Source organism: Aphidius gifuensis, unplaced genomic scaffold (assembly GCF_014905175.1).
Source record: "Aphidius gifuensis isolate YNYX2018 unplaced genomic scaffold, ASM1490517v1 Contig18, whole genome shotgun sequence".
Taxonomy (NCBI): Eukaryota; Metazoa; Arthropoda; class Insecta; order Hymenoptera; family Braconidae; genus Aphidius; species Aphidius gifuensis.
The window spans coordinates 21,573-32,811 of NW_025220582.1; the positions used below are offsets into that span (position 1 = coordinate 21,573).

The following is an 11,239-nucleotide window of genomic DNA, read 5'->3' on the forward strand; positions in this document are numbered from 1 at the left end:
GAATTATAAAAAAAAATATCAAGTTTTTTTTGATACCAATATTATTAAAGGGGCATATTAGATTTTTGTAATTATAAAAACTATCCACAAAAAAATGGAATTTCATCAGGTTTTTCACTGTTTATCACCATCAATCTGACAACATAATAAACACAATTCAGTGTTTTTTTTTTAAATACGATTATAAAATTTTTTTTTATGGAAAAATAATTCTTTATGCTATAAAATAATTATACTGATCAAAATATATATAAATAATGATTGATTTCATACATAAAAAACTAATTGAAAATATTTTTTTTTATTTATTTGGGGTTGTCAAGCATGAATATTTCCTGTGTTAAAGCATAGGAGCTGGATTTAGGCCACGCCCCGAAAATTTTGCTAGCGTTGTACGTTAACCCAGTATAGGCCGGCTTTTATAGTCCATAGCATGGAGGTGTTTTTCAGATCAGGCTGGATCCGTATCGCCGTGAGTCAGACATTTCCAGAAAATTTTTTTCCCAGATATTCAAATATCGGATTGAATTCAAATATATCCGGAGTCCGGACTATATATCAAGTGGACATGGAGGTGTTAAACTCCATGCAAGTGGATAGAACCTGCAGGATATCTCTAGGACCTCCAGTGGAACGAACTTGTAGGGTATTCGCTGGACATATCTTGGATAAGACAAAATTTCCTCAATAAAATCTGCATATTTACTGGATATCCAAACTTATCCAAATATGATACACCTGGATATCCAGAAATCTCAACCAGAATGTATACACTCTTTTCCAGAGGCTCTGGGAAACCATAGAAAAAAATAAGTTCATCTTTTAAGGACCAATTTCTTTGCTATATGATGATTATTTATCAAATAATCTTTTAAAATCACACAAAAAATTTTGCTCATGTTCAAGTAACTTATTAAACTTTTCTTTAATAATGTAGATTTGATTTTGATATCAAAAGCATTTTTTTTTATAATTTGAAATTTTGTCTTATGAAATTTTATTATAAAACTAAGCTACGGCATTTTATAAGGATTGTTAAAATAATGTAGTAAATTCATATGTATACGCGTAAGAGCCAGTTTTACATTTACATGCAAAAAACATTTATAATAAAAACAAAAATAAGCATAATAGTAGTTAAAATACACATGCGCAACGGTTATCGCGGGCCAAATCGATCTGAGTGCGAGACGAGTGCGGTTATTGAACAGCTATAATATACAAAAAAAAAAGTACTATCCCCTTATCTTTATGTTTAAACAATATTTCTGTAATTCAAAATAAATTTATAACTCAGTTAACGTGTGACAGCTTGAGTGATAATACAAATAACAAGCAAAGCGTTATTATTTGCTGAATGACGTTGACTTGAAACCGACATTATTGCTTATTTCTATTTAATTATATATAACTCAAAAAAATATAAGTAAATGGGCTAAAATAACTAACGAAATACAAATTTGAATTACAAAAACGTATAACTAAAATCAAATCGTGATTAAAATTGATAAAATTTAAAAATAGTGTTTTAATTTGAAGTTTTTAACAAATGTCTATATCAAACTACGAAAAAATTGATATTGAAAAACCAAGATGGAATCAAAGTACATACATTGGAAGAGCAAAACATTTTTTCAATCTTACAAATCCAATAAATGCATTTGCATCAAATGAACAGCTGGAACGTGCACGAGAAATCATCACACAATACAGGTAATAAAAGATTCATCAAAACATTATTTAAAATAATTTCATACAAAAAAATTAAGTATATTAACAAAAACTTTTCCAGAAATAATTAACATTTTAAATTATTGTAATTTAACATAATTCAAGTAGCCAATTTATGCCAGGGTCATCGATCTACACTGTAAAATTACAAGTCATTTTTAAGAAATTATATAAAAGAAATTTATTTCAAAAATAAACATTGTATTATAATATTATAAATATTGTGATTTGTTTCAAGAAAAGAAAAATCATTGGATGGTCTTAAAATCACTGAAGATGAACTATGGTCAAATAAATATCTTTACGATAGTGCTTATCATCCTGATACGGGTGAGAAAATGTTATTGATTGGTCGTATGAGTGCTCAAGTACCCATGAACATGATTATTACTGGCTGCATGATGACCTTTTACAAGTAAGTTTGCCATAAAAAATAAAAATTCTTTAAAATATTTTACGAGTGTTACCTTGACTCCGTTCATGAGTCTTATTATCGATGGATAAGTTTATTACGTGAATTAAGAATAATCTATACTATACGTTTCAACAACAATAATTACTTTATAGATTTCTATAAAATATATTTTGTCGTCTTCCAAAACAGAACGACACGATTAAAAACGTTAAAATTTGAGAAGAAAAATAAAAAGTAAAATTTTTAAAAAAATAGTAAAAGTTAGTTTTCTTCAAGCCAAAGAGGAATTCAAAGACAAAAAAAAAGTAAAAATTACCAATTAAAAAAAAACTCGCGATAAAGCTGTGTTTTTGTTATCTATAAATTTTAAATTTACAATAAAATTATTTTAAAAAGCAAAACACAAAATTACTTTCACAAATTTTACATTTTTGTTTGTTCACAGCAGTTTTACTTTTTTTTGTCGTGAATTTTATTTTACTATATTTTGAGGGGCTCTTTATTGAGGAAATCTTTTATATAATTGTATGCTTTGGCGGAAATCATATGAAATCTTTCTTGTAGTCTAGGAAATCTTTTTAAAAATCCACGCAATCGAATGACATCTTCTGATTGAAAAAATAGAGAAATCTAAATTCTAAAATTCAATTACGGAAAATCCCATGAAATACATGGAATTATTTTTGATTTTTCACTTATAAGTTATATAATCATATAATAAAATATATATGTATATGTAATTTCATTTTGTGTGTAAATGAGTGAATAATCTGAGGGGCTATTCATACATAATGTAGTCAAAAAAGACAAATATCGATTCACTATTAAGTTCCCATGAATTACAACAATTTAAATTATCCTAGAATCTATATATACTCATGGAGCGTCGTTATTTGGAACCTTATTCAAATTAATTAGATAATTTCTAGTCGAGATTTGAAGCCTATTAGGAAAGAATCACGCTGTTTTTGGAAAAAAGAACGAAATAATAAAGGCGTAACTACATGAACCCGAATTGCAGGTTCACAGGTTTAAAAGTTATCTCACAAAAACCAAATATCATATAAATCGACCAAATTTATAAGAGCTTTATTTTTTTCTATTAATGTGTTGTTTTGGGTTGTTACAAGTTTACAACTCAGGAAAAAATCCTGAAGATACCCACCGATACCCTAATTGGTTTTATCTTTGAAGACATTCGCAGGCCTTTAAGTCTTTGCATACTTTTGAAGGTAATCAGCAGTATGTAAAGTATAAGGTTAAGATCGCTGGGTATCTTTGAACATCTGACAAAATCTGTGCTTGTCTGCACATATATGACCAAACAGAGTATCTTCAGGTATCTTCGAAATTTTCTCTCGGGTATTTTTAAAGATTCTCAGCGGTATATATAAAATCCAATGCTACGATGGCTGGGTAAGTTCGAAGATCTGTGTGCATGTGTTAACAGATATAATTAAATCGGGTATTTTTTGGATTTTTTCCCGGAGACATGGAAAAAAATTGATTCTAGAAATTTTATAAAAATACAAATTTTGCCTCATTTAATAATATCTTGAATTAACTACATTATAAATTCTACTAAATAATTTAAAAACTAGCGATTACAGGGTCAGTTCAAACTTTACTGATACAGTATTCGAATAGCCTTTCAAAAATATTCCAATTAATAATAACAGACATCTATCATTTGACCGATCAGGCTTTACTAGACTGAAAAAGCCATATACATAAGCATGAGCAGGGACTAAAAATTTTCCTTTTTTTTCAAGTACCTATATATTTTGAAAGTCGTTTTAGTGAATTATTACAGATAAATTTCCAATGAAAAAGAAAAATTCAAAGCTTTCAAACCTGATATTCATCCGTATGACGATTATTCGAAAATGTTTTTACTTATAAATTCTATCTCTTGAGATTATATTTTATATTTTTTAACTCAATTTAAGTTGCTCTAACTCAAAAACAATTGTTTATACTTTTATAAGAAATATATACTTATATATTTTTTTCTAAATCAATGAATGAATGAAGTAAAAAAGGCTGAATTTTTAGTTTGCCGCATTAAAAATTCATGAGTAGTAAAATTCTTTCATCAGTAAAAGTAATTCATTAAAATTAGATTTAAAAAAAAAAAAAAAAACAAAAAATAAAAATTCCTTGGCCTCCGCTAATAGATATAATTTTATACAGGTCAACACCAGCTGTTATATTTTGGCAGTGGTTTAACCAATCTTTTAATGCAGTCGTTAATTACACTAACCGAAGTGGGTCAAGTCCAATACCAGTGGAGACACTTGCACAGAGTTATGTTGGTGCCGTCGGTGGTGCTGTAATAACAGCATTAACATTGAATCGTCTTGCTAAACGAGCATCACCATTAGCTGGACGTCTTGTACCATTGGCAGCCGTTGCTGCTGCAAACTGTGTTAATATACCATTAATGAGAATTACAGAATTAAAATATGGTATCGATTTACAAAATGAAAAAGGTGAATACGTTGGTAAAAGTCGTAAAGCAGCAAAAGAAGCAATATCATCAGTTATACTTTCAAGAATTCTCATGTCAGCACCCAGTATGAGTACGTCAAATAAATTTAATATAATCACTAAAATCACATTAGCATGAAATTTAATTTACCAGAATAATTTTTCAGCACTGGCACCAGTATTGATGAATTTTTTGGATCGTCGAAAGCTACTTGTCGGAGCTAAATGGGCAGCAGCTCCAATACAGTTAGCTGTATGTGGCATTTGTCTGACATTTGCGACTCCCTTATGCTGTGCATTATTTGCCCAACAAGTACCAATATCAATTGATAATCTAGAACCTGACGTAAAAGAAAAAATACACGCCTGTGATAGAAATGCTAAAATTCTTGTTTATAATAAGGGGCTATAATATGTGTATATTTTTTCTCTCATAAATTGAATATTTTTCTCTGTAAGAAAAAAAATTAATATTTACTCAAGTTATTTATAACAAAAGATTTTTATTTATTCAAGTTTTTAATTTTTTTCAATAACGGTTGACATTAAATTATCATATTGCTTTTTATTGTAACAAATTTATGTACCTATTTGTTGAATCTCGACAAAAATTTTGAAGAATTTTTTTCTGCATATATTATAAAATAAAATTATAACTAGTGTGATGCGGTTGAGCCGTATATCGTAATAATAATGATAATATAATGTGTGCTCAATACAATAAAAGTTATGACAATAAATAAAACGCACTCGTACGATAACATTTTATTTATTATGTAATTTATTTAATATTCTGAAGATGTTTACATTTTCTTCATCTTGAAAATACAATTAAAATGAATATTAATATTGGCCGAGAATCTTACTTCAATCAGACTCAATATTTTTGTGCAATGCTTTATGGCCTTGATAGACTGTGAGAGGTTTTCTGATAGCATCTTCGTTGGTATTAAATTCAGAGTCCCACATAAAGATTGGTTCTTTAGAATACTCTTTTCCGTTGACATCAAAAGCTCTAACTGGAGGTAATGGATAAATTTTTCTACCATGTCTACCACTTTTTCTTTGCAAGACCACTTCTTGGTCTATTACCAAGTTCACGATTTCTTTGAGCACTGCCAATTGGTGTATTTCCATGTTCGATATTTGATAAACGTCCGACACAGGACAGACAAGTTTTGTGAAGACTAAATAATTTTTTACTCGGCATTCGTACAATAACACGATCAAAACCATCTTTTCTGACAATTGTGCCACATGTGCCAGCAGCATGTATTAGCATACCACCAAAACCTGGATATTTTTCTACACAGTGAACTGTTGTGCCAATAGGTAAGGCACCAAGTGGATAACAATCCCCCTCAAATGCTCTAACTGGCATACGCGGTATTGCTTTTGATGTTTTTATTATTTGACCTGGTTTCATATTTTCAGTTGCAAGTATGTATTTTAATTGAGTACCATGACCAACGAGAGCAACATACGATGTTCGACAACCATCTTGAAATATGTCGAGTACTTTTTCTTCTTTTGGCGGCTCATTGGGATCAGTTGGTCCATCTCTGATCCAATGAATCCAGTGATATTTGTGTTTTATGCCTCCTCCAATTCCCTTTGCTACCACTCTACCTGTTTTATAAATTGTATATGTTATATTTTTGTGAATAATTTGAGTAGAATTATTTCATATTATACTTGTTGAAGATAATAGGTCGAGTTGATAAATTACTGATAAAATAAATAAATATATAGAACTAACTTACCGGTAACTGGATCACGACCAGCAAGATTTGTAACCTGCAAAGGCTTAACTGTATATTCATCTGTAAAATGTACAATTCTACGATAACTTTTACCATCAACTCCTGGTTTTGGTTTTTCAATAAGTCGCCAAGATTGTGTTAAACGATTTTGTTGCAATTGACATGCTGATGCTGATGCACTTAAAAAAGTTAAATTTTTTCCGATCACTCGGCCAATTTGAATTACCATCTTTTATATTATCTTTAATTGTAATATTGTATTTAATAAATATTGTTTATCTAATTTGGTCGAGTTAAGTTATATGTACATTAGTGATGGGTAACTCGACGATTTTTGGTGTATCGTACAATCATACGTATAATGCGTATCATACTTTAAAGTCAACTGCACCCATGGTAGAAATACTACAGGTATGGCAGTGCGCAGCCTGGTTTGGCCGTTGTGAATCGACCAATCAAAACGTCGCCTTCTCGCCACAAAAATGGAAGACTTTATGCGCGCGCGATACAAATTTGTTAAGAAAATTTTCAAGTTTTTTTTAAATTTTTCAAAAGTTATCATATTTATTCAACTAGATTTGGTATATTTTATAATGATTCACATACATCAAAAATACAAATTAATTATTTATATTAAATAAATAAATCCAAGTATAATAAATACAACACAACCTCCATTGTTTGTGGCATAAAAAAAACAACAATAATGAAAATATTATAATTTATTTGTTAAACTGTCTTGGTTTTTTTATTTTTCTGATTTTTTATAAACATGCTCCATTTATTAGTATTTACAACAATATAAAAAATAGTTGTCAAAACAGTATGTTAGAGAGAGGCTCTTATAATAGAGACGTGTTAGAAAGAAAAGCAAAACAGCTCGATGGCGCGTTGTTGATTGGTTGAAAAAATAAGGCTGCGCAGAACGCGACGAAAAAAGCATGGACTACTGCCATACCTGTAGTACTTCCACCATGAACTGCACCCGTATTCAGCACCCGTATTCACAGGGCAAATTTTTTACAATTTAGGGCTTTTTTTTGCCGGCGATGGCGCTTGTAAAATTTTTTTTATATAGATTTCACCAGATTTCACATACAAAAGCTCTACAAGCGCCGCCAGTGGAGGAAAAAAGCCCTAAATTGTAATGCCCTGTGAATTGGACTGCGGGAGGATGTTCTCATTAGGGCTTTTTTTTTCCGCTGATGGAGCTTGACAAAATTTTTTTTATATAGATTTCACATAGGAAAGCTCCACAAACGCCACCATCGGAAAAAAAACGCCCTAATGAGAACATCCTCTGAATACGGGTGCAGAGTTCTTATTAGGGCGTTTTTTTTTTCGATGGTGGCGTTTGTAGAGCTTTTCTATGTGAAATCCAGTTAGTGATGTTGACTGATACGGTATTTGGTATTTTACCGGTATTAAATACGGTAAAATACGGTATTTGGTATCAAATTGAAATACCATACCAATATGCCTTTTACCGATTTTTCCATGTAAATACCGTAAAATACGAGTAAAATTTTCGATACGGTATTTTTACAACTATATAGGTGAAAATACGGTATTTTCTGTTTTATACCAAAAATTTTTTTTTTTTTCCATATCGTTCCTACATTATCAACTGTGGCACTGGTCATTAATAGCGGCCATATTTGATATTTTGTTTTATTGTCAAATGTCAATTGCTCAGCTGTTTTTATTATATTGCACATTCCACATTGACATTGACATTATTATTTTAAAAGCCGATATAATAACAAAGAAACTTTTTAAGTGTAATGAAAATTTATTAATATAAATACTTCTTCCAATAATACTAACTTTTTTTATTTAAAAAAACCTTATTTTTTTAAGGACAAATATTTTTTTTTTTTATATTTTAATTTTGCTATATAATTTATTTACTGAATTTATTTATTGAATTTATTTATCATCTATAACTTCGTATGTATTTATTTTTATTTATACAATAAAATCAAGTTATGTTCATATATTTTTTATTTTTCAATACCATGAGTAACATCTCTATAGTTGTAAATACAGTATTGGTATCGAAAATTTCACTGAATTTCAAAAAATAAAATACCGGTATTTGCACATCAGATTTACCTAAGTTTATTGTTGACAACTGCTTTAGTGATTCAAATGAAGTCCAACTAACATCATGTACTAAAAAAAAATAACTATTAATATTTTTTTATCAAGACAACTTTAATATAAGTTAAAATTCAATGTTTATTCTTACTCACGTTACTTTTATTTTGGTGGATTTTACTCAAATAATCTATCAAAACATCACCAAACAAAGTTGGTACTGCATTTGGTTTTAATTTTTTTTGAGCCATCCTGACGATGTTGTTCATATTGGGATTCATCATAATGGATTTTCATAAATATATCTGTGAATACCAATTTTTTTTAACTAGTAAACTAATAATTTAGATCAGAAAAAAGAAAATTATGTGAAGAAATAAACTTACATCACATAACCTTGAGCTTGGTTTTATTTGACTCATACCAGCACCAGTTGATCATTTTCGACGACGATCTGAACTTCTGGGGAAAGCAACCGATCGCACAACATTGACGTACAATATTTATTCAATAAATAAATGATTAAATTTTCAAATGGAAATTTTTTTGACATGCCATACACTGTTTGTTTACATTATGTGGTGAACATTAGTAGTGAGGAATAGCACCAAACGAGGCTGACCGCGCATGCGCACTGAGTCATGCGACGACCTGATCCCAGCCGTCTATTAATCTACAGACCTTGATGACAAGCAATGACAAGAGAGCTCATTTTTATGCTGTCGAGCTGGGGTTCACTGGGGTTCACATCGATGTATATACGACATGGGGTGCCTTTAATACTTTTTTTTCGTTTTGCAATAATACCGACTAAAAACTAGAAACAGAAACAACGACAAAAGTGATAAAATTCTCAATTCCATGCTCAAGGTTATGTCATGTAAGTTTATTTCTTCACATAATTTTTGTTTTTCTGATCAAATTTATTAATTTACTAGTTAAAAAATATTGATATTTACAGATATATTTATGAAGATCCATTATGATGAATCTCAATATGAACAACATCGTCAGGATGGCTCAAAAAAAATTAAAACTAAATGCAGTACCAACTTTGTTTGGTGATGTTTTGATAGATTATTCGAGTAAAATCCACCAAAATAAAAGTAACGTGTGTAAGAATAAACATTGAATTTTAACTTATATTAAAGTTGTCTTGATAAAAAAATATTAATAGTTATTTTTTTTTTAGTACATGATGTTAGTTGGACTTCATTTGAATCACTAAAGCAGTTGTCAACAATAAACTTAGGTAAATCTTTTACCAGACCATTGCTTGATGTAATTATAGATGAATATACCACTGACAACAAAAAGAGTTTATTCAAGTTACCAAAGTCTAATAATACCAAATCTTTACCAAGTGATGAGCAGCAGATTGAATTGCCACTAGTAAACTTGGATGAGGATCATTTAGTATCAATTTTTACTCATAATATTTATCCTGACACTTTCAACAGTTTTTCATCAATTCTTGCTGATGAATTACAAGCAAAAATAATGAAAAAATATAATAAAGGAGTTATTCAATTTAATTTCATGCTTTAAAATCAACATCGTCTTAATCACCAAGAAATTTCGAGTTTAAACTAGGAAGTAGAAAGCTTAAAGAAAATAAATATTAGTTTAGACTGTGAATTACGATTTGAATAAGAAAAAAGGATACAGAAAGACAACGAGAAAAAATTAAAAACAAGTTTAACAAGCTTCTTAATGTATTCGAAAAATTGTCCATTTTAAAAACTTTTAATTGAGTTATTTTATTTACTTATTTATAGTATGCGACAGGTAAAAGCCTACTGAAGCCAGAAAAATATATTTTGTTGTCGGATAAAAAATTGTATTCGATTATGTTATTCTTATATTAAAAAAGAAAAAATTATATTTTTCGAGTAACTTTTGTTTCACTTTTTTACAACTATTTATATTAAACTGTCTGCTAACTTTGTCAATTTTTCAGAATATTTAATTAATTATTAATTGAAAAAAATTAAGTGTTAACTTCTTGTTATATACTGTTTCTGTTATAGACCAGATGTAAGCTCTAAATATGGTTCAAATAATGCGCGCCTAAAAGTCGGCCATGTTTGAACCTTGTGCGACGACCTGATCCCAGCCGTCTATTAATCTACAGACCTTGGTACGACCTATGTGACAATAACAAACAATCACAACAAGTCAATTTTTTATTCATTTCAGTTTGATATAAGGTGCGTTCTTTCGTCAATTTTTTGTTGACGCATCATGACCGCGCATTTGCGCAAAGCTGAAAAAGCACGTAAGTTTTTAATTGTTTTTATGTGTGAGTAACGCACACATACATACTTTGAAAATTTTACTTGATTCCTCGACTTCTGCGCAAATGCGTGGTCATGATGCGCCAACAAAAAATTGACGAAAGAACGCACCTATAAACATTGAACAGTTATCCATCTAATAATTGGGAGGGGAAAAATAATGTCATGCCAGTACTGTTACTACAAGAAACAGCTTTTTCCTATAAAATTTTGGCCGGTATTACAGGGCGAAATTGCAAAACGAAAAAAAATTTTTTATTATAGGAATGCACCCAAGAAGACTAAAAATACAGGAGGACGAACTTGCCTCAAAAAACCGTTCCGCTATGTGATCGCCGCATAATTGAGGGGCGCTAGTAGTACCACGGTAATTTTATATCGCTTATATATTTATTACAAACATACTCTGACAAACATCATGTGTATAATGCTCTATTAGTGTT

General features: G+C 29.8%; 2 protein-coding genes and 2 long non-coding RNA genes across 5 annotated transcripts; 2 read left to right on the forward strand and 2 right to left on the reverse strand.

Moving 5' to 3' along the window:
* The first annotated feature begins 409 nt into the window (after positions 1-409).
* Positions 410-5,391, forward strand: LOC122860023 (sideroflexin-1-like). Of its 2 annotated transcripts, none has more exons than XM_044163666.1 (4): positions 410-1,713; positions 1,975-2,146; positions 4,340-4,728; positions 4,804-5,391. In XM_044163666.1, the coding sequence occupies exons 1-4, from the start codon at positions 1,656-1,658 to the stop codon at positions 5,046-5,048; spliced, it is 864 nt and encodes a 287-aa protein (XP_044019601.1). In that variant the 5' UTR covers positions 410-1,655; the 3' UTR covers positions 5,049-5,391. The 2 variants fall into 2 exon arrangements, with proteins under 2 accessions (XP_044019601.1, XP_044019600.1); XM_044163665.1 differs by having other exon boundaries at positions 411-1,713; positions 1,970-2,146.
* On the reverse strand, positions 5,120-6,798 carry LOC122860022 (39S ribosomal protein L2, mitochondrial-like). Its single transcript, XM_044163664.1, is given in 3 exon segments — positions 5,120-5,705; positions 5,707-6,265; positions 6,400-6,798. Coding segments are annotated over 3 exon segments (990 nt in total). The 5' UTR covers positions 6,629-6,798; the 3' UTR covers positions 5,120-5,503.
* A 1,547-nt stretch (positions 6,799-8,345) lies between these two features.
* Positions 8,346-9,245, reverse strand: LOC122860024. The gene is made up of 3 exons (XR_006374412.1): positions 8,886-9,245; positions 8,655-8,804; positions 8,346-8,574 (listed from the first exon to the last, which is right to left on the reverse strand). It is a non-coding gene; the product is annotated as an uncharacterized LOC122860024 (long non-coding RNA).
* Positions 9,246-9,300: 55 nt separating this feature from the next.
* On the forward strand, positions 9,301-10,390 carry LOC122860025. The gene is made up of 3 exons (XR_006374413.1): positions 9,301-9,379; positions 9,461-9,614; positions 9,692-10,390. It is a non-coding gene; the product is annotated as an uncharacterized LOC122860025 (long non-coding RNA).
* The last annotated feature ends 849 nt before the right edge of the window (positions 10,391-11,239 follow it).

Excerpts from the sequence above, each read along its gene's own strand:
- LOC122860023 (XM_044163665.1), top strand. The coding sequence starts at position 1,550 with ATGTCTATATCAAACTACGAAAAAATTGATATTGAAAAACCAAGATGG. Across the intron at positions 2,147-4,339 it reads TGCATGATGACCTTTTACAA|GTCAACACCAGCTGTTATAT; the intron begins GTAAGTTTGCCA and ends AATTTTATACAG. Across the intron at positions 4,729-4,803 it reads CATGTCAGCACCCAGTATGA|CACTGGCACCAGTATTGATG; the intron begins GTACGTCAAATA and ends ATAATTTTTCAG.